Source organism: Dasypus novemcinctus, chromosome 12 (genome assembly GCF_030445035.2).
Source record: "Dasypus novemcinctus isolate mDasNov1 chromosome 12, mDasNov1.1.hap2, whole genome shotgun sequence".
Taxonomy (NCBI): Eukaryota; Metazoa; Chordata; class Mammalia; order Cingulata; family Dasypodidae; genus Dasypus; species Dasypus novemcinctus.
This window is the reverse complement of record NC_080684.1, coordinates 112,173,667-112,199,113: the sequence shown is the minus strand read 5'-3', so window position 1 is coordinate 112,199,113 and position 25,447 is coordinate 112,173,667. Positions and strand designations below refer to the sequence as shown.

Genomic DNA, 25,447 nt, shown 5'->3' with positions numbered 1-25,447 from the left:
CTGTTTCCCCTCTTTATGTTGATTTTGTCCCACTTTACCACTTTATATTTTATGTGTCCAATATTAGAAAATACACTTTTTTTTTGTTCCATTGTATTCTTACTTTTATAGGAACTAGTAGAGCTGTGTATTGAGTATACACTATTACTGTGTTTTGCATTTACTCTTTTAGTTACTGTGACTAAAGATCTTCACTTCTTCAAACTGCTCCAAGCCATTCTCCCTTATCTTTTCCTCCCAAAATGAATAGCTCTTTTTGGCAGTTCTTCTAGGGCAGGGCTTTTGTTGATGAACTCTCAGTTTCTCCTTATCTGTGAATATTTTGGACTCTCCCTAGTTTTTGAAGGACAATTTTGCCAGATAAAGAATTTTTGACTAGCAGTTTTTTTTTCTTTCAGTACCTTAAATATATCATACCACTGCCTTCTCAGCTCCATGATTTCTGATGAGAAATTGACACTTAGTCATATTGAGCATGCCTGGTATGTGGTGATTCACTTTTCCCTTGCTCCTTTCAGAATTCTCACTTGATCTTTGGCATTTGACATTCTGATTAATATGTGTAGCAGTTTGGCATTGTTTATGAACTCCAAAAATCATTAAATTATGATTAGGACTTTGATTCGGCCACATCAGTAGTTTGTTGAGTCTATGCAGGGACTCACAGAGAAAACTACACTGAGAAGGAGAGCACAGAGAGTTTAGTTTTGGACACTGGATCCCCAGGGAGAGAGCCAAGCCGTTTGCCTGATAGTTTGCAACTGAAGAGACCGGAGCCCTGAACAGCTGAGAAAGCCCAGAAACAAACAAGCCCCAGGGAGAGAGACAAGCCTTATGCTAGCCTACAGCTGAAAACAGAAGGAGCTGGGACCACAGGAGCCTTAGGAGGAAGAGGAAGGCTAAACCCTCACAGAGACCAGCAACAGATTTTGGTGAAAGAAGTAAATTATGCTTTATGACCTTGTGGCTATAAGCACTTTACCTTTTAGAAAAGCCAACAGATTTCTGGTGCTTTGCATCAGCACCCCTTTGGCTGACTAATACAGTATGTGTCTCAGAGTGGGTCTATTAGGGTTTATTCTGTTTGAGATATGTTATGCTTCTTGGACATATATATTTCTGGTTTCCATAAAAGTTGGGAAATTTTCAGCCATTATTTCCTCAAATATTCTTTCTGCCCCTTTCCTTTCTCTTTGCCTTCTGGGACACCCATGATTACACTTCATGCTGTCACTCAGATTTCGAGACACTTCCCAATTTTTTTCTATTCTTTTCTATATATGTTTTTCTGGCTGTGATTTTGATTGTCCTTTTAGTTCACTGATTCATTCTTCTGCCTCTTTGAATCTGCTGTAGTTTGCCTCTAGTGTATTTTTCCCTTCATTTTTTTTCTTAGAGAAGTTGTGAGCTTACAAAACAATCATTCATATCGTGCAGAATTCCCATGTATCACCCCTGCACCAGTACCTTACATTTGTGGAACATTTGTTACAAATTATGAAAGAACATGATCAGATTGTTACCACTAACAATAGTCCATTGTGTACATTTGGTATATTTTTCCATACACCCCCTATTATTAAAACTGTATATTAGTATTGTACATTTATTATAGTTCATGAGAGAAAACTCTAGTATTTGTACTGTTAACCACAGTCCATCTTCTACCACATAGCTCACTATGTTATACAGTCCCATGCTTTGTACGTTCTATTCAAAGTGTACACTCAGTGGCTCTCACTTTCATCACAGAGTTCTGCAATCATCATCCCAAGTAAACCTTTGAATGTTTTCCTTAGTCAAAAGAAAAAATCCCTTACCCCTTAGCATTGATACGTAACTTCTTTGACATTGATACAAGAATATCACACTATTGCTGTTAACTATAACTACATTAATTATATTTTCCCATGCATCTCCATATTCTTACCAACCTGTAATAGTGACATACATTTGCTCTAGTTCATAGAAGAACATTCTTGTATTTGTACTATTAACCACAGTCCTCATCCACCTCTGGTTTCACTATGTTATTCAGTCCCTAGATTGTTCTCTAGCTTCCTTTCAATGGACATTTACATCCCTAGACGACCCCTTTCAGCCACAATTCCATTTATAAACCAGTCAGGTTATACTCACTATAATGTATTACCATCAATTCTATCCATTTCCACACTTTTAGAGTTAAGCTAATTAAAAATTCTACTACATTAAGCATCAGTACCCCTTCTCAGCCCTCATTCTATCTCCAAATAACCTATAATTTAGGTTTTAACTCCATGTGTTTATTCTTCATATTTAGTTAATATTAGTGAGACCATACAATATTTGTCCTTTTGTGTCTAGCTTGTTTCACTTAGCATAATGTCCTCAAGTTTCATCCATGTTATCAGATGTATCCCATTTTCATTTCTTCTTATAACAGCATAGTATTCCATCATATGCTGTAGCAGTTTGATATTGTTTATGAATTCCAATAACATATTGGATTATGTTTGTGAACTGTTCTTTTCTACTGGGCATATTAGATTGTACTGAATTCAGAAGTTTCACTTTTACTTGATTGAGTTGTGGTCAGGGCTTTGATTGGACCACATCTGTCGGAGTCACAGACCCAAAGGGTATCGGGAATGAAAGACAAAGAGAGTTTGGGATCAGGGGATCTGCGAGCATTGAAGCCTCAAGCTCATCAGACAAATTTATTAATATCAGGGGCTTCTTTATATACCCCAAGCGATCGTGAGAACCAGCAACTATCCTAGCTAACTATTCCCATAACTTCATTAATGAAAACACAGTGTACAGTGGATAAGATAGTAACTAAAGCCCAAGATGTTCTATTATGTTATTGAAACAAATATACTCATAAAACTTGTTGCCCAGGTTACTTGAGATATCAAGTCTGGGTTCTGCTGGAATGTTATGTTTCCTAGAGAGATTAGCCACCTGCACATATATCTCTAGGGACAGCATGATCCAGTGGACAGAAAGTAACTTGCTACCATGGAAACAGCATGCCTTTGTTTCCCACACACGTCAGTGGGACATTGAGTCTCCGCCTCCTTGGGGACTGGGGACTCACAGGGAATACTAAATGACAGAGGAGTTAGTTGAAGTTTTTTGTTTTTTTTTTTAATTTTTTTTTTTTTATTGACTTTGTAATAATATTACATTAAAAATATATATGTGAGGTCCCATTCAACCCCACTAGTTGAAGTTTTGAGCTGGAACCCCAGGAAGTAAACACAGGAGAAGAACACAGAGAAATAGAGATGGCTCCATAGATACAGTAGAGGCCCCAGGAAGAGAACAAGCCTGATAGTTTACAGCTGACCTTGTTGAGAGACCAGAGCACCTGAGCCTAGAGAGGAATGAGCCCCAGGAGAGAGACGACTCATCCCAGCCTACAGCTGATATTGGAAGAAGCTGGGACCACGGAGCCTTAAGAGGAAGAGGGAGGCTGAGCCCTTGTAGACCTCGGCAGCCATCTTGCTCCAACACATGGCAACAGACTTTGGTGAGAAAGTAACTTATGCTTTATGGCCTGGTATCTGTAAGCTCCTACCCCAAATAATACCCTTTATAAAAACAAACCCATTTCTGGTATTTTTCATCAGCACCCCTTTGACTGACTAATACATATGTCTAGACCACATTTTGTTTATCCATTCATTGGTTAATGCACTTGTGTGTTATTTCCATCTTTTGGCAATTGTGAATAATGCCACTACAAATATCCATGTGCAAATGTCTGTTCCCATCACTGTTTTCAGTTCTTCTGTATGTATTCCTAGTGGATGGATTGCCAGATCATACAGCAGTTCTATATTTAGTTTCCTGAGGAACTGCCAAACTGTCTTCCAGAGGCTGCACCATTCTACATTCCCACCATCAGAGAAGGAGTGTTCCTATTTCCCCAAATCCTCTTCTGTTTTTTGTTTTTGTTTTTTTTTTTAGGAGGTACTGGATATTGAACCCTGGACCTCATATGTGGGAGCAGGCGCTCAACCACTGAGCTACATCCACTCCCCTCTTTTTTCAATAATGACCGTTCTATGAGGTATGAGATGATAGCACACTGTAGTTTTGATTTGCATTGCCTAATAGCTAGTGATACTGAACATTTTTTCATGTGCTTGTTCACCATTTATATTTCCTCTTTGGAGAAATGTCTATTTAAGTCTTTTGCCCATTTTTTAATTGGATTACTTGCTCTTTTATTGTTGAGTTATATGATCTCTTTATATAGCATGGAAATCAAACCCTGAATTAGTTTGCCAAAGGGGTACTGATGCAAAGTACCAGAAATCTTTTAGTTTCTATACAGGACATTTATTTGAAGTAAAAGCTTACAGATATAAGGCCCTAAAGAGTCCAACTCAAGGCTGCTTTCTCACCAAAGTCAGATATGGAAGCAAGGTGGTGGCTGATCTCTGCCTGGTCTCTCCTTCCTGGGCTTCCTCTTACTCTGAAGTCTCTGTGGGCCCAGCTTCTTCTAGCTGTAGATTGATATAGGGCTTGTCTTTTAGTACTTCCTCTCTGTCCACTGCAAACTATCAGGCAAATGGCTCATCTCTTCCCATGTATCTTTTTTTTTTTTTTTTTTTTTTTTTTTTTTGAGGTGCTGGGACTGGGGATTGAACTCAGGACCTTGTATATGGAAAGCCAGCACTTAACCACTGAGCCACATCAGCCCCCTTGAGTTGGTTTTTTCATTTGTTTGCTTGTTGTTTGGTTTTGTTTTTTTTAGGAGGCACCAGGAAACCAAACCCAGGACCTCCCATGTGGGAGGTGGGCCCTCAACTGCTAGAACCACAACCACTCCCCATGTATCTCCTTGAGTGAGTGTTTATATCAGCCCACCAAAGGAATGGGGACTCAACCTGAGTTCCACCTTACTGACAAAGCCCAATCAGAAGCCCTGAACGGATTTTATCAAGTAAACTTAATCAGAGGTCCCTCATTGAATTTAATACACTCAAAGGGTATCACACCCAGAGGAACAGATTAGTTTACAAACATAACCTCTCTCTTTCTGGGATTCATAAATAATCTCAAACTGTCACAAACCCTTACTGGATATGTATTTTCCAAATATTTTCTCCCTTTGAGTGGGTTGCCTTTTTCGTATTCTTGACAAAGTCCTTTGAAGCACAAAAGTGTTTAAGTTTGAGAAGACCCCTTTTATCCATTTTTCCTTTTTTTGCTCATGCTTTGGGTATAGGTTTAAGAAACCCCCACCTACCACCATATCTTAAAGATGTTTCCCTACATTTTCTTCTAGGAGTTTGCTGTTCTTCCTTTTTTATTTAGGTCTTTGATCCATTTTGAGTTAATTTTTGTATAAGGTGTCAAGTAAGGATCTAGTGTAGTTTTATTCTCCATTATTGTGCCTTTCACCCCCCATAATTTGTTTCTTTTTAAATTTTCAAATTCTTCTTTATGCATACACATTGTCTTTCTAATATCCTTTAGCTTTATATTCATATTTTCCTTCATCTCTTTGAATTGATTTAGAAAATGTATTTCTTAGTTGATTTTGAGGGGAGACTTTTCCAGGGGATGACTTATGTCACTAAGTTGGTAACATCATCTCAGTGGGTTTATTTTTATTTTACGGCCACTGAATCTTTTTAACTAAGCATGTTTCCTTCTCTGTTTTGGCCCTAAGAAGTTCAGAGCTAGAATTCCAGCTACTATGTAGAGGTTTGTGTATGTAGGAGATTCATTTCTCTGAGCTGTTCCCCACTGAATTTTAATTTCTTACCCATCCTCTCTTTGTGCCCTGAATCTCTCAATTATTTATTTTAAAGTAAGAGTTTCTCCTTTTTTTGAACACCTGATATGTGCTAGGCAGTTTACATATGTTATTTAATCCTCACAGCAAGCCCACAGGATAGTACCTTATACTCTATTTTATAGAAGAGGAAACGGGTATTTTAAAGTTAAGTAACTTGTCTAAGATCACACAGGCAGGAAGTAAGGGCTAAAGAGACTTCTACCTGCTGTCCAGGTGTTCTGAGAGGATGGTCTGCAGATCCCTGCACCAGAATCACCTGGATGCTTGTCAAGGTACCGTTCAGTTCCCACAAACAGGAGCCTCCATGGGGACCTGGTGCCCACATTTTAACAAGCGTTCCTCATGATCTTCATGCGCACGACAATTGAGAATGCCTGTACTGGTCTTTTGAGGCACTGTGCTTATCTTTTCTAACCAAGTTTCCCTAACCAAACGTGTTATTTTCTCTAAAACTTGAAGTCTGTCACAGTGCCAACAAAGCGAAGTTTTAAGGGAGCATATTCACTATTGTAAAATATCGTGTAGAAGGGAGCTCACCTTTGCTCCTTGTTCTGTTTCTAGAGTGGGTGCTGCAGAGGTGGGTGTAAAGGTGGGGCTTCTGCAGGCTTCCCCTCCATCCGTACAGGAACACATAGGTGCCCACTGCTGTGTCGCCCTGCGCGAGACCTGGAGCACCACTGCCCTCAGGCTGCGCACAGAGGAAAGACAGATAAACCTGCATGTTGGGACAAAGATGGGCACCAGGGCATGCACACTGGGGACATCCCAAGGGGTGACCAGGTAGAGGCAGGCAGCAGCCAGGCCACAGAACCTGCAATTGCGGGAAGACTCGGGCCTGGTGGGTCTGGATGTGGCCAGAGCATCCTGAACACATGCTGGTGATGCTCCTGCTCCTTGGGCCACTCTGCAGCCCCCTGCCGTTAACTGGGACTCAAGGACTAGCATCAGACCGGCCTCCTGCCTCTAGTGCCACAGAAGTTAAGCCTGTGTGAGTTGAGGAAGGCTCAGTACCACTCTAGTGGTGAGCAGTGTTTTCAGGGATGTGTAGGAGCCTGCCAGAGCAGTTAGGAAGCTCAGCACGCTGACGCTGGATGCGGAGGTGGTAGAGGCACCCACACCTCCCGCAGGCACTGCAGGCTGTGGCCGACCTGCAATCCTGACCCTGTCTGCTGGTTGCAGCACAGGCCCCCACCCCCATGGCCCTGACCCCGACCTTGACCTGACCCTGACCAGGCCCTGTCTGCTGGTTGCAGTGCAGGCCACCTGGATGGCCTATGACATGGTGGTGATGCGCACCAACCCCGCCCTGGCCGAGTCCATGCGGCGGCTGGAGGACGCCTTCCTCAACTGCAAGGAGGAGATGGAGAAGAACTGGCAAGAGCTGCTCAACGAAACCAAGCGCAAGTAGCTGCCCTGCCGCCCACCCCTGTGCCAGCTTGTCACCACCTGCCTGTGCAGGAGAGCCCCTCAGGGATGGGAGCCTTCTCTGCACGGCAGAAAGCAGTGACCCAAGTGGACAGCTGTGTGCACAGCACTTGTTCCTCAGTAAACATATTTTCAAGCTCAATGTGAGGACCTCTCTCCTTGCTGCATATTAAACCTTATGAACAAAACATAGTAAGTGTAAAAGGCAGATGTGTTCATAGATTCAGCAGCCCTAAGCCTAGAATAAAAAACAAAAAGGACCCAGACAGGGAAAAACCAGCCAGGAGGTTGGGACAAGCAGCAGTGTTCAATTTAAATTTATTTACCTTCCGGGAAGGGGATTTCAAAGTGGACATGGGAAGAAATGTCACTTGTGGTGTTTCAGTGCCCCGGGCACTGAGCTGGGCACCACTGCCAGGTCTCACACTATCACAGCTGCCCAGAGGCACAATATCCGTGTTCCGCATCCAAGGGCCTCGTGCAAGTCCACACAGCTAGTAAGCGGCAGGACGAGGGTTGGGACCAGGTCTCGTTTAGAAGTGGGGGCTGGGAAAGTGGGTGGGCAGGAGGCCCTCTGGAGGGGCGGGCGGGCCTGGGAGGGGCTGCCAAAGGAGCCCTTGCTGTGCTGGAATCAGGAGAGCACAGGGCAGGTCCCTGGGGAAGCCCCCAGCCAGCCCCCCAGCCTCAGGGGGCTCAGGATGGCCAGAAAGCCCTGGACCAAGGGTGGCTTCCTGCAGTCAGAAGGGAAGCAGGTACAGGTGCTTTCTAGCTCTCTCCTTCCTTGGTGTTGCCAGGTCCTCAGGGACCAAGCCCATGCCATTTGTGGCCCCCCCGTGACTGGCTCTTGAACCGCCGCAAAGCGCTGCAGTAGGGCCTCTGAGTGGCAAGGGCCCTGCCCTGCGGGAGCCCAGAGCACTCCACCTGGAGGTGGCGAGGATGGAGCCGAGTTGACCAGTTTACCCCAGTGGGTCAGGGCAGGTGACGTCCTGGACGTGATGGGCAGTGAGCAGCCTAGGTGCAGTGGGGAGAGGCAAGGAGGGCTGTGGGGACAGCAGCCCGGCTCCCTGGGGCAGCTGCGCGGTCTTCAGCATGGGGCCGGGGGGTCAGGAGAGGGATGTGGAGGTGGGGCGAGGAGTCGTCTCCAGAAACAAGGCAGGGAAAGTTATTCCTAAGAAAGGAGAGCAGGAAGCCGGACTCCTGCCCTCCGGGGTGCGGGGGCAGCTCAGAGCTCAGTCTGCAGGGGGTCTGCAGGGGGCAGAGTCAGGACGAAGGGACAGAGGACCCCCTTGCTCCCCATGGAAAAGGGCTGCAGCTCCTTGGCCTGGAACTGGGCAGTCCCCTCGGACACGGTGAAGGTGGCGGTGACCTGGTGGTTGAGGCAGTAGATGGTGTTGCCCAGCACCGCACAGCGCAGGGGGACCGGGTCGGGCAGGGGCAGGGGGGCCGCGCGGCTCCAGGAGCCGGTCACCGTGTTGTAGCGCATCACCGCGGCGCCCACGCCCCGCAGCAGGTCGAAGCGGTAGAGGAAGCCCCCCAGCGCCACCATGTCGCTGGAGCGCCGGTGGCTGGCACTGTAGGGGCACTCGTCCCACGCGTCCTTCCCGGGGCTGTACCTGAGCAAGCGGTAGAAGAGGTGGCCCCCCGTGACGTAGATGTCCCCACGGCAGGCCACGGCCTCGTGCGCCACGGGGAAGGTGCCCGCCGGGAGGGGCGCCCGCGAGGCCCAGGCCGCCGTGCGGGGGTCGTAGCGCTCCATGCTGTAGAGGCACTCGCCCCCGATGGCGTACAGCAGCCCGTCCAGCGCCACCAGCTTGAGCTGGGCGCGCGCGCCTGCTGCATGGGCCGCACCTGGCTCCAGATGTCGGTCAGGGGGTCGTAGCAGAAGACGTCCTTGGAGCAGACGGCCGTGGCCCCGGAGCCGCGGATGCCTCCCGCCAGGAACAGGTAGTTGTGCATCGTGCAGAGGCCACAGCCCCGGAGAGGGGCCTCCTCGGGCACGGTGGTCAGGGGCCTCCAGGCGTTCCCTCGAGGGTCAAACACGTGCAGACGTGTACGCGGCCGCGGCGCGGGACTGGCCGCAGGAGCCTCCTCGCCTCCAGAGCCCCGCGTGAGCCCCGCGCGGCTCACCTGGCAGAGGCTGGGCAGCTCGAGGGCGCCCAGCACCGCCCGGCCCCGGCCGGTGCGCAGGCTCAGGATGCGCTCGCGGTCAGCCCCGCTCAGCTGCCGGTAGAGGTGCGGGTCCCCCAGGACGTGCAGCAGGTTGGCGCTCATCAAGGCGTAGGCCTCCTGGGCCAGGCCGGGCTCCCCGTGCTGCTGCGCGAGGGCCAACGCGTGCAGGCAGCTGCCCAGGTCCAGGCGCCGCGGCAGAGCCGCCACCGCGGCGGGCAGCGCTGTGGGGTGACAGCTGGGCTTCGGCGGCGCCTCCGCCACCCCCCAGTTCCCGGGCCGCTGCAGAAAGACCATGAGTTTGCGGGCCTCTTTCTGCTTCTCGCTGAGGGTGCCCCTGCTGCCTGCAGGGCTGGTCCCCCGCCCTGGCGCCTCTCCCTGGTGCTGCCCTGGCGCCTCCAGGCCGCCTGCCCAGGCGGATGCGCGCGGCGATTTCCCCCACGCTGCGTTTCCTCCTCGGTCGGGGGACCGGCTGTGAGGGGCAGCCTTTGCAGCGGGTGAGACCGAGTCAGGCGGTGGCTGCTGCGGAGGAAGGCGTGAGGGGACCAGGGCTCTGGAGCCCAGTGAAGCCAGGCCCGTCTCCTCCCTTCCATGCCCTGTTGGGCCTGGGGGGTGGGCTGCTGTGGAAGCCGCACTGGCGTCCAGGTTTCCAGGCTGTGGCACCCCAGACCCCGTGTCTGTGGTGTCCTTTCCCGCAGAAGAACCATGCTTCTCCAATAGGCTGGAGGTGGCCCCTTCAGAGAGAGCCCCAGACTGCCCGTTTTCAGTGTGTTGGGATACGTGGGCATCTGCAAGGCTGTGGGGGGCTGCCCCTCGGGGCCTTTCTTGCCTGGGGAAGGGATGACTTCTAAGAACCATTGAAATGAGGCTTCCCCAGCCGCTTGAGACGTTCCGGTCCTCACAGCCCTTGGGCAGAGCCTCACTGGGCTCCTGGAGAACAGCCCTTGACCCGCTAGCTGGTGCTGTAGCTTGGGCTGGAACTGGGAAGGGGGCTGAGGAAGGCTCTGGGGCAGGAGCTGGGGATGAGGAAGGCTCTGGCACAGGAGCTGGAGCTGGAGTTAAAGAATGGCCAGGGGCTGGGGCTGAGGAAGGAGCAGGAGCTGGGGCAGGGGCAGGGGCAGGGGCAGGGGCTGAAGTTGAGGAAAGGGCAGGAGCTGAGGGAGGGGCAGGGGCTGGGGCTGGGGCTGGAGCAGGGTTAGAGGCTGGGGCTGGAGCAGGTGCAGAGGCTGGGGCAGGGGCTGGGGCAGGGGCTGGGGCAGGGGCAGGGGCTGGGGCAGGGGCAGGGGCAGGGGCTGGGGCTGAAGTTGAGGAAAGGGCAGGAGCTGAGGGAAGGGCTAAGGCTGGAGCAGGGGCTGGGGCTGAGGAAGGGGCTGGTGCAGGGGATGCCCTGAGATTTTCATCCTCAGCAGGACCCTGACAAACTCCATGCAAATGTGACTGAGAAGTTGGAAGGTCAGGGGCTGCACCTGGAGGACCCACATGGAGATGAGCTGTGGGCAAGGAAGCCGGGGCTGGGAGAGGCTGAGAGGGAGCGTTCGTGGGGAGGGCGCCTGAAGGACTCAGGGAGGAGGCACAGCTCAGTATGCCTCTCGGTGCGTCTGGGGTTGGCGTCCCTCTATCCAGGGACTGCCCTGGCCTCACGTCAGCACCCTGCCTGCCTGCCGCCTGCCCACTGCTGTGCTCTGCCTGCCCCTGCTGGGACCCTCTCTCTTCTCCAAGGCTGTGGCTCCCTTGCTCTTCTGTCCCTCCAGGCCCTGGGCAGAGGAAGGAGCTGCTGTCTCCAGGGCCATTAGCCCCAGCCTTCCCCACTTTGCAGGACTCTGTGGGCCCCTGGCCTGGGGTCAAGTGTGGGCGCCCCCAGTGCAGCCCCCCTGGTGATGAACCCACAGAGCCTGGAGCACAGCTGAAGCTCCTGGTAACAAGGACCTCCCTCCTCGCCCAGGGCCAGGCTTCCACAGAGGCACTGCCTGGGTCCACTGGGTTGTCTGTGCAGCGCTGGGGACTGGTCTCCCTGCTCTCAAGCCCATCAGCCTTGTCCCTGGGGGCCCAGGCTACCACTGGCACTGGTTGGAGCCTGCTCTTCCCAAACCCCCCCTCTGAGCCATCAATCAGGGGCCCTGTCTGCACAGCATGTGCTGGGGGCAGCTCCTGGGGGGCAGGTCCTCGCAGGAAAGGGGGCCTCTGGGAGCCTGCCACAAAGCTGCCAGCCTGGATGTCCAGAGCAGCTGCATCAACAGCGTCCCACACACTCACCACTGAGCCCAGGCACAGGGAGTCCGGCTTCGGGGAACGGCGGGCTCTGTCCCCTGTGCTGGTCGCCGCCTGGTGCCGCCTGCCCTGGCCTCTCCCCGGTGAAGGAGGTGGCCCGACTCGTGGCTGCCAAGGGCCAGTGTCTTGTTCAGCTGTGTGGACAGAAGCCTGGGGAGCTGCCTCAACCGCCACCTCCGCTTCCCTGCCAGGACCCCGAGGGATGAAGTGTATCAAGATGGGGACGGATGTCCCTCCTGCTCTGCCTGGCCTGGGAGGCTCCTTGCCTTTACCCCGGGGGGCTTCAGCGGCACCACCGCACTGCTGTCCTGCGGCCACGCTGCCGGCCTCATCAGGTGTCTTGCATGGAGGGCCTGTTTTGCAGACCAGGCCCTCACCCACTCCGGGCCCCCGGCTCTGGGCCCCTGCTGCAACAGGCCCACCCTGGCTGGGTCCTGGAGGGACCCGCTTCCCTTGCTCTGGTCCCTCGGTGCCACTGCTGGCCTCGGGCTGAGGGTGCAGGGCCAGCTCGGTGTCTACAGCCGGAGGAGGCTGAGCCTGGACGGTGGTGGGCGCTGGTCCTGTCGCCTCCTGGTCCTGCCCGGAGCCAAACCAATGCAAGGCCAGTGCCGTGGCCGCCCCCCACAGCCAGCGCCAGCAGGGTCAGCACGGCAGCGTCCCAGTCGTCATCCTCGTCCCAGCCCCAGTGGGGGCCGCCAGGCTCAGGGGCATCCTGGATCATGGTGCCGGGCGCGGACCCCGGGTGTGGAGCCCTGTGTGGGACGCAGGTGCTGCCCGCAAGCCCGTCCGGCGCCAGCCCTGGCTGCCAACCTCACGTGGCATCGCGCAGCGCAGCGCCCCGCCCAGAGCCCGGCCCACAGTTTAAGGTGGACCCTGGCGCTCTGAGGCCAGTTCCTGCCCGGTCTCAGGGCAGGCGGGGCCTCTCGCCAGCTTTGGGGGGCTTCTCAGTAGAGCCTCAATGGTGACGCCAGGAACAGCACTGTCTAGGAAAGCACCAAGCTAAGGGGCTCCCCAGGCCCCCTTCCGGCTGCTGCCCCTTTCCCCTTCCCTGGGCCGCATGGCAGATGGCATGTTCCTGAGCACTGCACCGGCATCCCAGCCAGCTGCTCTGCTTCACGGACTTCGCAACCCCCAAACTCATCACCCCACCCCAGTGCCCCCCTCCCCCAACTGGCTACAGCCACAGGCTCTAGCAGGGAAGGGTTACCCGTGGGAGATGTTATCTCGCTCTAGCAACGTGATGCAGCCCTGATGAAATTACTAGAAACCTGAGAGGCTGATTCCACTGCAGACCACAGGGGAGGGGAGGGCAGGGCTGGGGGTGCAGGGGTGGGGACGCCCTCCAGGGAGACCTGACAGTGAGGGCTGCTCTACACAGACAGGCTGCTTGAAGGCCCGACCCCACTCCCTGGAGGTGCGCAAGCAGAGGCATAGCTAATACTGCCATTTTCTAAGATAAACATGGGCGCAAGGGCTGGGAGCCCTTGGGAGGGGCTGAGGTGGGGGCCCTGGACCCTGATGCTCCTTCCAGAGGCTCCTCTGGCAGCCTGCAGACTTTCCTTACCCTAAGTTCAGCAGAGATGGGACAGGATTTTCAAAAGGAATTTTCTAAGCTGTCAAGAGAAAAATAGAAATAAAATTAAGAAAGCTCCAAAGCTGCACTTCTCTCGTTATGGACCAGGCTTATTACAACCTCACTGACCCGTCCAGGGTCATCTTGACTCCTGGGAGCTGCTCTCACCAGCCTGCCCTGCTCCAGGCACAACTCGCCGCTCATCCCTGTACCCCACAGCCCACCTAAATCCTCCTTTGCCCGTGGGGCTGTGTCCAGGCTCCCTCTGCCCCTCTGAGAGGGCCAGTCTCTGAGCTGAAGTCCTTCCCTAGGGGCACACTGCCCCCCCCCCCACCTTCTTCTGAGCCCTGGCCTTTCACTGAACACCCTTGGCTCCTTAGGGAGGAGCCGTGTCTCCTCCTGCTTCTCACTTAAGCTGCTTTCAGGAGTAAGTCTTGGGGCAGGTGCCAGGCAGTACCTGGGGTCTCTGGGACACAGGCAGAGCCCCCAGAGCGTGGGAGCAGCTTTTCCTTCCTCTGGGACAGAAAAGGCCTGGGACTTTCTCTGACCCAGGAAGCAAAGAGACGGCCAAGGAGAGTACCTGGCACCCAGCCTGGACTCTCGCGAGCCTCAGGCATCTCGCTCCACCTGGCTGCTTCCCAGCTTCCCCTGGGCCCTATTAAATGACAGTAAGGGGGTGGGAGGCTGGGCCCCTCAGGCCTTAAGGTGGCCCTTTACTTGGGAGAGGGGTTTCTAGGTACTCCCCTTATTCTCCGTCCCAGTCCCGGGCTCTGCCTCTACTGGTTAAGTTTGGGTGGAAAGACTTTCAGAGGACGGCCGTGACGTGCCGCCACCTGTTCTCCTCTTAGGCCACGCAGGGCTGCACCAGGCATCTCCTCTGCATCTCCCTGAGCCCCCAGGCTGCTGTCAGAATGGGAGGGGTCTCCACAAGTGATGCCTTAGGATGCCGCAATGGGGAGGACTGAGCCAAGGAATCATTTCACATGACCTTTCTCAGACAGGAGACACACAATGAACGTGTAAGTTTTCCCTCCACACTTCCTAGAGAGAGTAAAAATGTGGTACTGTTAGAAAGGTGACAAAACTTTAAAAGAACATGAGATCCAGTTCACAACTTTTACTACGCACATGGTTTGTGTATGTTCATACATGAATGATATACTTCAGTAAAACATTTTAAAAAACGAGATCACCTACACAGATGGTGAAGCATAAATAGTTGTTCTAATTGTTCCATGACAGTGTAATTTTCACAAATTATCATCAAGGAAAATCAAAAATCAAGAAAATGGATCCTGGGAAGATGTCCTCTTTAGCACCCTCTTCCCAAATGCCTGCTGAAGCAGCTCTGCCTCTCAAGAAAGGAAATCCTGTCCCAAGCTACATGGAAAAATAGGGATTTATGCCTGTGTACCTGAAGACTTTGTTTCCTCAGAGACAATTCGAGTTAAACAGGAAAGGAGGGCAGGGTAACTTCACTAACTACCAGCGACCCTTAGCACTCACACGGTGGGAGAGGCTGCCCGCAAGCTGTCCACTGCAGCACTGTGATGGTCAGGCTATCGTGTCAACTCGGCCAGGTAATTGTGCCCAGTTGTTTGGTCAAGCAAGCACTGGACTAACTGTAATACAAGCGCATTTATGGACTTTAGTCACCATTGACTTTACTGCAGTGGTAAATCATGGATAGGTGGCTACAATTGCATCAGTCAGGGAGATTGCCATCAGCAATGAGTGATGCTTTATTCAATCAGTTGAATGCCTTAAAAGGGGAAGTGATGTCCGCATTGAGAGAGAATTTCCCAGCTCGTCCTTGGTCAGCCAACATCTCCCAGAACTCATCAAGAACCTTCATTTTGGGGAAGCGGATTTGGCTCGATGAATAGACTGTCTGCCTACCACATGGGAGGTCCAGGGTTCAAACCTGGGCCTCCTGACCCATGTGATGAGCTGACCCATGCACAGTGCTGATGCATGCAAGGAGTGCCATGCCACGCAGGGGTGTCCCCCTGTATAGGGGAGCCCCACACACAAGGAGTGCGCCCCATAAGGAAAACCACCCAGTGCAAAAAAAGTGCAGCCTGACCAGGAGTGTCACCGCACACATGGAGAGCTGACGCAGCGAGATGATGCAACAAAAAGAGACACAGATTCCCGGTGCCGCTGAGATGAATACAAGCAGACACAGAGGAACACACAGTGAATGGACACAGAGAGCAGACAATGGGAGGGGGGCAGAGAAGGGGAGAGAAATAAATGAAAAATAAATCTTTTAAAAAAAAAAGAACCTTCATTGGGCTTTCATTGCCTGCATGGGGAACCTGGACTTGTGCATCCCCACAGCTGCATGAGAGACACTTATATAATCGCATACCATTGACAGATATCTCTTGTTGATTCTGTTTCCCTAGAGAACCCTGACTAATACAAGCACCCACAAGAAAACCCACCACAAGTTGGTCAAGGAGTCCAGGCAAAACTGGACAGTGCCTCAGCCACACTGTACCCTTTCTGAAGCTTTTAGTAGAGGAAGCGCATCATGAAAATCATAATTCCAAATGGAGAACTAAAAAAAGTGGGACAAGCTAATATACGTAAAATAGTACAGAACAATAAACCCGTCTGGTATTAGTCAGGGTTCTCTAGGGAAATAGAACTGACATCTATTTTAGAGATATTTTTTGTTGTTGTATTTGGAGATACCGTAAATAGTGTGAGACTTTGTAAAGTTGTCTAATGCAACTGTGGGGATGCACAAGTCCAAATTCCATAGGGCAGGCTGCAAACAAGAGGCTCCAGTGAAGGTCCTTGATTAGTTCTCCAGGAGATGCACTCTGTCTGAAGTAGAGATGGTAATTCTCCCTGAATGCTGAAATTACTTCCCCTCCTAATATCTTCAACTGGTTGGATGAGACGTCACTCAGTGCTGATGGCAAGCTCCTCAGTTGACTGTAGATGTAACCAACCATCTATGCAATCAACTCACTGATGATTAAAGTCCATAAAATGCCCTTGAATTACAATTAGCCCAGGGCTTGCTTGACCAAACTGGGCACCATTACCTGGCTGAGTTGACACATTAGCTTAGCCATTACAGTCCACCCCTTGTCAACTTGGCAGCCATACAATCACCCTAAACCATATTTAGTCTCTAAATAAAAACAATAATACACACATATATATACACATATATTTCCACCAAACAATATTCAACTGTCCTGCATATAATTGGAAGTGCACTAAAACCCCTCCAGAATAAGGTGCAAGTTCTTGGATAATATTCACTCTTATATTTGACATCCTGAAGGTAGATATGGCTCAAGTGATTGGGCTCCCATCTACCATATGGGAAGGTAAGCTGGTGAAGGCAAGCTGGCCTGCCCCACAGAGAGCTAGTGGCCTGAACTGTGGAGAGCTGGCACAGCAAGATAACAAAACAAAGGGACAGTAAGAGACACAGCAGACCAGGGAGATGAGGTGCTCAAGTGACCGAGTGCCTCTCTCCCACACCAGAGGTCCCGGGATCAGTTCCCAGTGCCTCCTAAAGAGAAAGACAAGAAGAAAAGGGACAAGCAGACATGGAAGAACACACAGTGAAAGGACAGAGAGAACAGACAATGAGTGCAAAACAACAACAAGGTAAGGAAAAATATATATATATTTCTTTAAAATTTTTTGACATCCTTAAATACTACAACATGAAACTAATACAACTTATGACATGTGATAAGGGGAAAAGTTAGGGAAGAAAACAAAGATTTCTTTTATGTACATATACAAACATACTCATAAAAAAGGAAGAAATATTGATGACTGGTATAGTCCTCATTTCTGTAACTGGTCACATGGTCGAAGTTCATATTTATCACTACCTTCTTCCATTACCCATTCCATGTTCCTGGAATACCGTGGTGGTGGGTAAGCGATTTGGCAAGCCCACGGACGGTAGGTTTGGCAGTAGCATTGTGTACAGGGAAGGCAAACCCATATCCACAATAAACTGTGTTTATTCCAGTTAGAACAAATGGCTGCCCCTTCCATGATAGAAGTGGCCCAGTGTAATCAACCCTCCACAGGTAGCAGGCAAATCACCTCAGGGAATGGTGCCATATTGCAGCTGAATATAGGTCTCTGGTGCTGGAAGATTGGGCACCCAGCAGTGGCTACAACCAAGTTGGCCTTGGTGAGGGGAAGTGCATAGATAACCTCCACATGGCCACTTTCTTCATGAGCCCATTGGTCAATGACAGGAGGATCTGGAGAAGAAGTTGAGTGTTAGCCACAGAGCAGGTCAGCCTATCCACTTGATTATTAAAATCTTCCTCTGCTGAAATCACCCTCTGGCTGCAGATATTTTCATGTTTTTTGCCCACCCAGAAAGGTCTATCCACATACCACTTCCCCAGACCATTTTTCCACCAATTTTCCAATCATGTTCCTTCCAAGTCCCTGACCATCCAACCAAGCGATTGGCAACAGCCCATCAATCAGTGTACAATGCACCTCTGGTCATTTCTCCTAAGCAACATGAACAACCAGGTGCTCTGCTCAAAGTTCTGACCACTGGGAGGATTTTCCCTCACCACTGTCCTACAGGGACATCCCAGAAAGGGGCTGCAGTACTGCAGCTTTCAGGAGGACCTGCATATTGTGCAGAACCATCTGTAATCCAGGCCCAAGTTTTCTCTTTCTCAATCAAACGATTGTAAGGAACTCCCCAAGAGGCCATAGCTGTGGGCTGAGAAAGAGAAGGTAACATTGCAGAAGGGGTAACCATGGATATTCAAACCACTTCCTCATGTAACTTGTGCCTTCAGGACCTGCTTGAGCCCTGTCTCATATATACCACTTCCACTTTATTATGGAGTGCTGCTGTGCACGCCAACCTTTATGATTTGGTGAGTCAGACAATACCCAGTTCATGATAGGCAACTCAGGTCTCATGGTAACTTGGTGGCCCATGGTTAAGTGTTCAGTCTCTACTAAAGCCCAGTAGCAGGCCAAACGCTGCTTCCCAAAAGGGAAGTGGTTAGCTGCAGAGGATGGCAGGGCTTTGCTCCAAAATCCTAAGGGTCTGCATGTCACTCTCCTATAGGGTCCTGACAAAGGATCCAGATGGTATCTCTCTTTGTCACTGACATTTCCAGCACCATTGGATCTGCTGGATCAGATGGCCCAAGTGTCAGTGCAGCTTGCACAGCAGCCTGGACCTGTCACAGAGCCTTGTCTTGTTCTAGTCTCTGCTCAAAACTAGCAGCTTTTCCAATCACTTGATAAATGGGCTGGAGTAGCATACCCAAATGAAGAATGTGTTTTCTCCAAAATCCAGAGAGACCAGCTGAGCATTGTGCCTCTTTTTTGGTCATAGGAGAGGCCAGATGCAACAGCTTATTCCCCACTTTAAAGGGGATAACTCGACATGCCCCACACCACTGGACACCTAGAAATTTCACTGAGGTGGAAGGCCCCTGTATTTTTGTTGGATTATGTCCCATCCTCTCTCACACAAATGCCTTACCAATAAGTCTAGAGTCATTGCTACTTCTTACTCACTAGGTCCAATCAGCATGATATCATCAATATAATGGACCAGTGTGATGTCTTTTGGGAGGGAGACACAATCAAGTTCCCTACAGACAATATTAGGACATTGGGCTGGGGAGTTGATGTACCCCTGAGGCAGGACAGTGAAGGTATACTGCTGGCCTTGCCAACTGAAAGCAAACTGTTTCTGGTGGTCCTTACTGATGGCAATTGAGAAAAAAGCACTTGCCAGATCAAGCTGCATACCAAGTGTATTAGTCAGCCAAAGGGGAGCTGTTGTAAAATACCAGAAATTGGCTGGTTTTTATAAAGGGTATTTATTTGGGGTAGGAGCTTACAGATACCAGGACATAAAGCATAAATTACTTCTCTCACCAAAGTCTATTTTCATGTGTTGGAGCAAGATGGCTGCCAATGTCTGCAAGGGTTCAGGCTTCCTGGGTTCCTCCTTCCCTCAGGCTTCTTCTTCCTGGGCTCAGGGTTCCTCTCCTCCTGGGGCTGCCTTCTCTTTCCTGTGTAAACTTACTTCCCAGGGCTCCAGCTTAAGGCTTCAACATCAAATGCCAACATCAAAGCTCCAACATCAAAAACCCTTAACTTTGGGAAGTGGATGTGACTCAACTGATGGAACATCCATCTACCATATCAAAGGTCCAGAGTTTGATCCTCAGGGCCTCCTGACCCACGTGGTAAGCTGGCCCATGCACAAGGAGTGCCATGCTACGCAGGGGTGCCCCCATGTAGGGGAGCCCCACGTGCAAGAAGTGTGCCCCGCAAGGAAAGCCGCCCCACACAAAAAAAGCGCAGCCTGCCCAGGAGTGGTGCTGCACACATGGAGAGCTGATGCAGCAAGATGATGCAACAAAAAAGAGACACAATTTCCCAGTGCTGCTGGATAATGCTAGCGGATGCAGAAGAACACACAGCAAATGGACACAAAGAGGAGACAACAGGGGGGACAGGAAGAGAAATAAATAAAATAAATCTTTTAAAAAAACAAAACCCTTAACTCTGTCCTTTGCCATGCTTTTTATCCCCCCTTGGTGGGTGGGGACTCAACACCCTAATCATAGCTCAGTCAGGCCCAGGTACAGATCAGATTACAAACAGAATCCAATATTTTTGGAATTCATAAACATACCAAACTTCTACACCAAGTAACAGGGGATGTGTTGATGTCCTTAAGCATTGTTGCCACACCTGGAACAGCAGCTGCAATTGGAGTTACCACCTGGTTAAGTTTATGATAATCCACTGTCATCCTCCAACATCATGTTACCTGCACAGGCCAAATAGGAGAGTTGACTGGAGTTGTAGTGGGAATCACCACCCTGCATCCTTCAAATCCTCGATGGTGGCACTAGTCTCTGCAAATCCTCCTATTCAGATGTACTATTTTGCTAGGTAAAAGCAGTTCTAGTGGCTTCCACTTGGCCTTTCCTACCATAATAGCCCTCACTCCACATGTCAGAGATCCAATGTGGGAATTCTGCCAATTGCTGAGTATGTCTATTCCAATTAAGCCTTCTGGAACTGGGGGAATAACCCAGAATGAGTCTGGGGGCTTACTGGGCCCACTGTGAGACAAACTTGAGCTAAAACTCTATTGATCTCCTGACCTCTAAACCCCTGTATTAGTCAGTTGTTCTCTAGGGAAACAGAACCAACAAGAGCTATCTGTCAATAGTATGTGATTTTTTATAGGAGTCTCTCACGTGGCCATAGCAATGCACAAGTCCAGGTTCCACAGGCAGGCTGCAACCGGGGACAGTTCAATGAAGGTGATTGACAAGTTCTGGGAGACATTGGCTGTCCAAAGATGAGCTGGGAAATTCTCACTTAATGCTGGAATCACTTCCCCTTTTAGGCATTCAACTGATTGAATAGAGTTATCACTCATTGCTGATGGCAATCTCCCTGATTGATGTAATCAGCAATCTATGATTTACCACTGCAGTAAAGTCAATGGTAACTAAAGTCCATAAAAGCCCTTGTATTACAGTTAGCCTAGTGCTTGCTTGACCAAACAACTGGGCACAATTACCTGGCTGAGTTGACATGATAGCCTAATCATCACAGCCTTTAATCTGACTGATGGACCACAGTGATGTTTTGGGTCTCCTGGAATTAATATCACTTCTGATCCAGTGTCTAATAATGCCTGAAATGTCTAATCATTTCCTTTTCTCCAATGCACAATTACCCTGGTAAAAGGTCATAGGTCTCTTTGGGAAAGCTGGGAGGAGAATTAACAGTATACATTTTTGGCAGGATAACAGGATCTTTCCCCAAAGAGAACAGGCCTTCACCTCATTCAAGAGGCTGCTGGTTTGTAAACTGTCTCAAGTCTGGGAATTGATTAAGGGGCCATGACTCTGTGTTTCTGTAATTCAAGTTAGGGTTTTGTTCTCTCCACCCAGAACTCTTCTGCTTATACAGATCAAGTAGGAATTTAGTAGCCTGCCTATCTATCCTATTTCTAAGTACCCCATGATCTATTAGCCAATGCCATAGGTCTATGCAACTCAGAGTCTTTTGATTGCTGCTGAGTCAGCCTTTCATTGTGGTAGCCATGCCCACCTCATCTTTGGCAATTAAATGCTGCTACTGGCTTCTGCCAGCCTAAAATCTGATCATCCTCTTAGTGTTTAAAGATTCTAGTTCCATGATAGCAGTGCCCACTGTAATATCTGACCTACAGAGAAGAGCAACCACAGAGCTCTTCAGGAGAAGAGGGAATTAGCTTACAAATTTATTCCTCACAGTCCTGGTTAAAGTGTGTCCTCTGGACATTTCTGGGGTGGGTGGGCAGGCTTTAAATGGTGAATCCATTCTAGCGTTCCACTCTCTCTAAGTCTTTGGATCCCCTCATATACAGTATACTAAAGTAAATCAGGCATCTGGACCTCACACATTGTAGGCCATCTTTTGCTCCATATTTCAACCAGCCACCCCAACAAACTGTTATCTATGTGTGCTCTGAAGGAAAATCTTGTTCCGTGTAGTTGTAGACTTTAGATCTCTGAAAATGAGACTCAAGTCTCATTGTATGAGTAGCAGAGATACAATGGAATTAAAATCTCAACCTTGCAAGATATCTGCTGTTAAAATGAGGACGTTGATTGGAAAGGAGGGGAACCCTGAGGATTGGGATGGAGACATATGGGTTGATGATATTCGTGGGTAGGTTAAAACCCTAAATTCTGCTGAGGCTTTGCCAGATAAACCTGTACTTGTCTGCCCTGCAGGGACCACCCAATGTCAAGCTTGCATCACCCAACCTCCATCCTGCCCTGAGGAGTCTGCCATCCAGCCGCCTGGAGAAATTAATCCTGTCTCACCAGATGAAACTGCAAGGGAATGCCCTGAGGTAGATAACTGGCGAAACACTTCTAATTCTTCTCTTTACCAACCCCCACTACCTTCTTCTCTTCCAGACCTATAATTAGACCAAAATCAGAAGCCCCCATAGATCTAGTACAAAGTGTGACCCATGAGGAAGTATGCTATACTCTAAATTAACTGCATGAGTTTTCCAATTTATATAGACATAAATCAGGGGACTATGTGTGGGAATGGGTATTAAGGGTATGGGATAATGGTGGAAGGAATATAAAGTTGGATCACGTTGAATTTGTTGATATGGGCTCACTAGGCAGAGATTCTGGATTTAATGTTGTAGTTATCTATGCAGTCAACTCACTGATGATTAAAGTCGTGAAATGTCCTTGTATTGCAATTAGCCCAGTGTTTGCTTGAACAACTGAGCACCATTACCTGGCCAAGTTGACATTAGCCTAACCATCACACACTGTTTAAGGTTTCTCTGTTATTGTAATGTTTTTAATGCAAGAAATATCATATAAAAAGAAAAGAGGACATAAAACAAAGAATGTAAAATTATTATGGTATAACACTATTTATGTTTCTAAAAGTGCATATATATCTTATATATGCCTAAATACATCTAGAATAAGTTTTAAGCCTAGAAAATATAATAATTCAAGCATAATATCTTTTAAGGAATTCATCTGATGTGGAAAATCTTTATGTAAAATAAATATTTATAATATAATAACACAGTATGATTTATAATTTAAAAACTAAAATCTAATTGTTCAACAATATGAGAATAATGGAGAAAACTTTGCACATGCACAAGATTTCAAAATATGATATTGAAAAACTTATTTAAATAATTATTGATAATGGGGCTGTGAAGTTTATTACAAGTATTAATTTAAAACCTTGGAATAGAAGAGGCATAAAAATAAAAATTTTAAATAGGAACTAATCAAGTTAAGAAGAGAGAGGGAAAAAGATAAAAATTATGAAGAGAGGGAATATATACTGTTTTAATTCTTGAAATTAGTTGCTAAATTCAGTTCAAATGTAAGTTTATAATTTGAAATTAATTCTAAATTTAAGCAGACATTTACTATACTCATGGTTTGTAAAACTTAATTTCATAAATATGTCAATTGTCCCTAAGGTGATCTACAGTCATTGTAATTTCAATAAAAATCCCAGCATTTGACTTTCAATTGACCAAACAGCAGTGTGAAATATTCCAGGGTTCTGCTTCCCTACAAAATCTTCAAACAACTAGCAAAGTCTGGCAGAGTCATCTTCCTCAGAACTCTGGAAAACAGTTAAAGGGTTACAATAATTGGGTGAGTGCTGAATCAAGAAAAAGGCAACTTTAAAACAGTAAACTGGGAAGTGGATGTGGCTCAAGTGATAGGGCTTACACTTACACATGGGAGGACCTGGGTTCAATCCCTGGGGCCTCCTGGTGAAAAAGAAGAAGAGAAAGCGTGCCTGTGTGGCAAGCCAGTGCCTGCGCAAGAGCCCACGTGGTGAGCCAGTGCCCCACACAAGTGAGTCACGCAGCAAGATGATGACTCATCAAAAAAGAGAGACAAGGGGAGCGTCAAGGTGAAGCGCAGCAGAAACCAGGAACTGAGGTGGCACAGTTGACAAGAAATCTCTCTCCATGTCAGGAGCCTCCAGGATCAAATCCCAGTGAATCCTAGAGGACAAAAAATGAGAAGAGAAGACAACATAGACAGCAAAAACAGCAGGGCAGGGGGACAGGAAGGGGAGAAAATAGATAAATAAATAAATCTTTTTTTTAAAAAGACCTACAGCAGAGCATCTGGGACTAAAAAATATTATTTCAGGGGGAGAAGAAGAGGCATTTGGACACCAGCAAATGGGGGAATTCATAAGGCCATGAGCACATGCCCAGGACAAAACATAGGTCCAGAAAAGACCAGAGAGAACCCTGTGCTTTCATCTCAGAGTGATCTTCAGGTTCACTGGCAGGAGGCGTAAGGTCTGAAGGAGAGCACTGGCCAACACAGAGCCAATTGGCAAAGACTTTGAAAGGGATATGTTGCATTTAATTGCTTGTTTTTGTTAGCTCTTGGCACTTAAGAAAATCTCTGTAGTATCACTAAGTGTATATAAACTTAAGGAACAGACAGCTCAGGGAATCAATCCCAGAGGTAACACATTAAAATGTTAAAATGTAGTGTGCAGGGAAGTGGATGTGGCTCAAGCAATTGAGATCCCACCTACTATATGGGAGGTCCAATGTTGGTTCCCGGTGCCTCCTAGAGAAGACAAGCAAGACAGTAAGTTGATGCAACAGGCAGGCACAGTGAGCTGATGCAACAATATGACACAGCAAAAGATATGAGGAAAGCATAATGGGAGACACAGCAAAGCAGGGAGAAGATGGCACAAGTGATTAGGTGCCTCCCTCCCACATCAGAGGTCCTGGGTTCATTTCCCAGTGCCTCCAAAAGAAGACCAGCACACAAGAAACAGATACAGCAAATTCAGTCAAGGTCGTGGGGAGAAATAAATAAAATAGATCTTTAAAAAAATGTAGTGGGGAGTGGGGGGTGGGGGCGGTGGGGTTGAATGGGACCTCATATTTTTTTAATGTAATATTTTTTTTAAAATGAATTAAAAAAATAAAATAAAATAAATTAATATTTTTTTTAAATGTAGTATTCAACAAAATATTACAAGGCAAACAAAGAAACAGGGGATGATGGCCCATCCAAAAGAACAAGATAAAACATCATAATCCATCAATGAAGAAGATCAGACTTTGGACATACCAAAGACTTTTAAAATGGTCTTAAATATGCACAGAGAGCTAAAGGAGAACAGGGACAAAGAACTAAAGGAAAACAATAGGTGGCATAAATAAAATATCAATAAAGAGATAGAATTCTTGAAAAGGAACCAAACAGAGTTGAAAACCACAGTAACAAAAATTTTCCTAGAGGGGTTCAGGAGCAGATTGGAGCTGGAAGAAGAAAGAATCACTAAATTTGAATATAAAGTAATTGAAATTATTCTGAGGAGCAGAAAGAAAAAAGAAGGAAGAAAAGGGAACAGAGCCCAAGAAACTTTTAGGATGTCATTAAGCATACCAATATACACATTGTGGGAGCTGCAGAAGGAGAAGAGAGAAAAGGGTAGAGAAAATATTCAAAGAAATAATGGCTAAAAACTGCCCAACTTTAATTTTAAAATAAAACAGGGAAGCAGATGTGGTTCAAGAGATTGGGCTCCTGTCTACCATATGGGGGGTCCAGGGTTGAATTCCCAGGGCCTCCTGGTGAAGGCAAGCTGACCTGAGTGCAGTGCTG

At 48.4% G+C, this 25,447-nt stretch overlaps 2 protein-coding genes across 2 annotated transcripts in view; one reads left to right on the top strand and one right to left on the bottom strand.

The window, feature by feature from the left end:
• SYCE3 (synaptonemal complex central element protein 3) overlaps positions 1-7,417 on the top strand; it is a 75,178-nt gene extending 67,761 nt beyond the window's left edge. Inside the window, exon 3 of the mRNA XM_058309070.1 lies at positions 7,054-7,417. Within this exon, the coding sequence (XP_058165053.1) occupies positions 7,054-7,208 (155 nt within the window). The 3' untranslated portion in view covers positions 7,209-7,417. The remainder of the gene's footprint in view (positions 1-7,053) is intronic.
• Positions 7,418-7,534: 117 nt separating this feature from the next.
• On the bottom strand, positions 7,535-10,282 carry KLHDC7B (kelch domain containing 7B). The gene is given in 4 exon segments (XM_071218744.1): positions 7,535-9,053; positions 9,056-9,787; positions 9,789-9,872; positions 9,875-10,282. Coding segments are annotated over 4 exon segments (1,797 nt in total). The 5' UTR covers positions 10,250-10,282; the 3' UTR covers positions 7,535-8,447.
• Between the last annotated feature and the right edge of the window lie 15,165 nt (positions 10,283-25,447).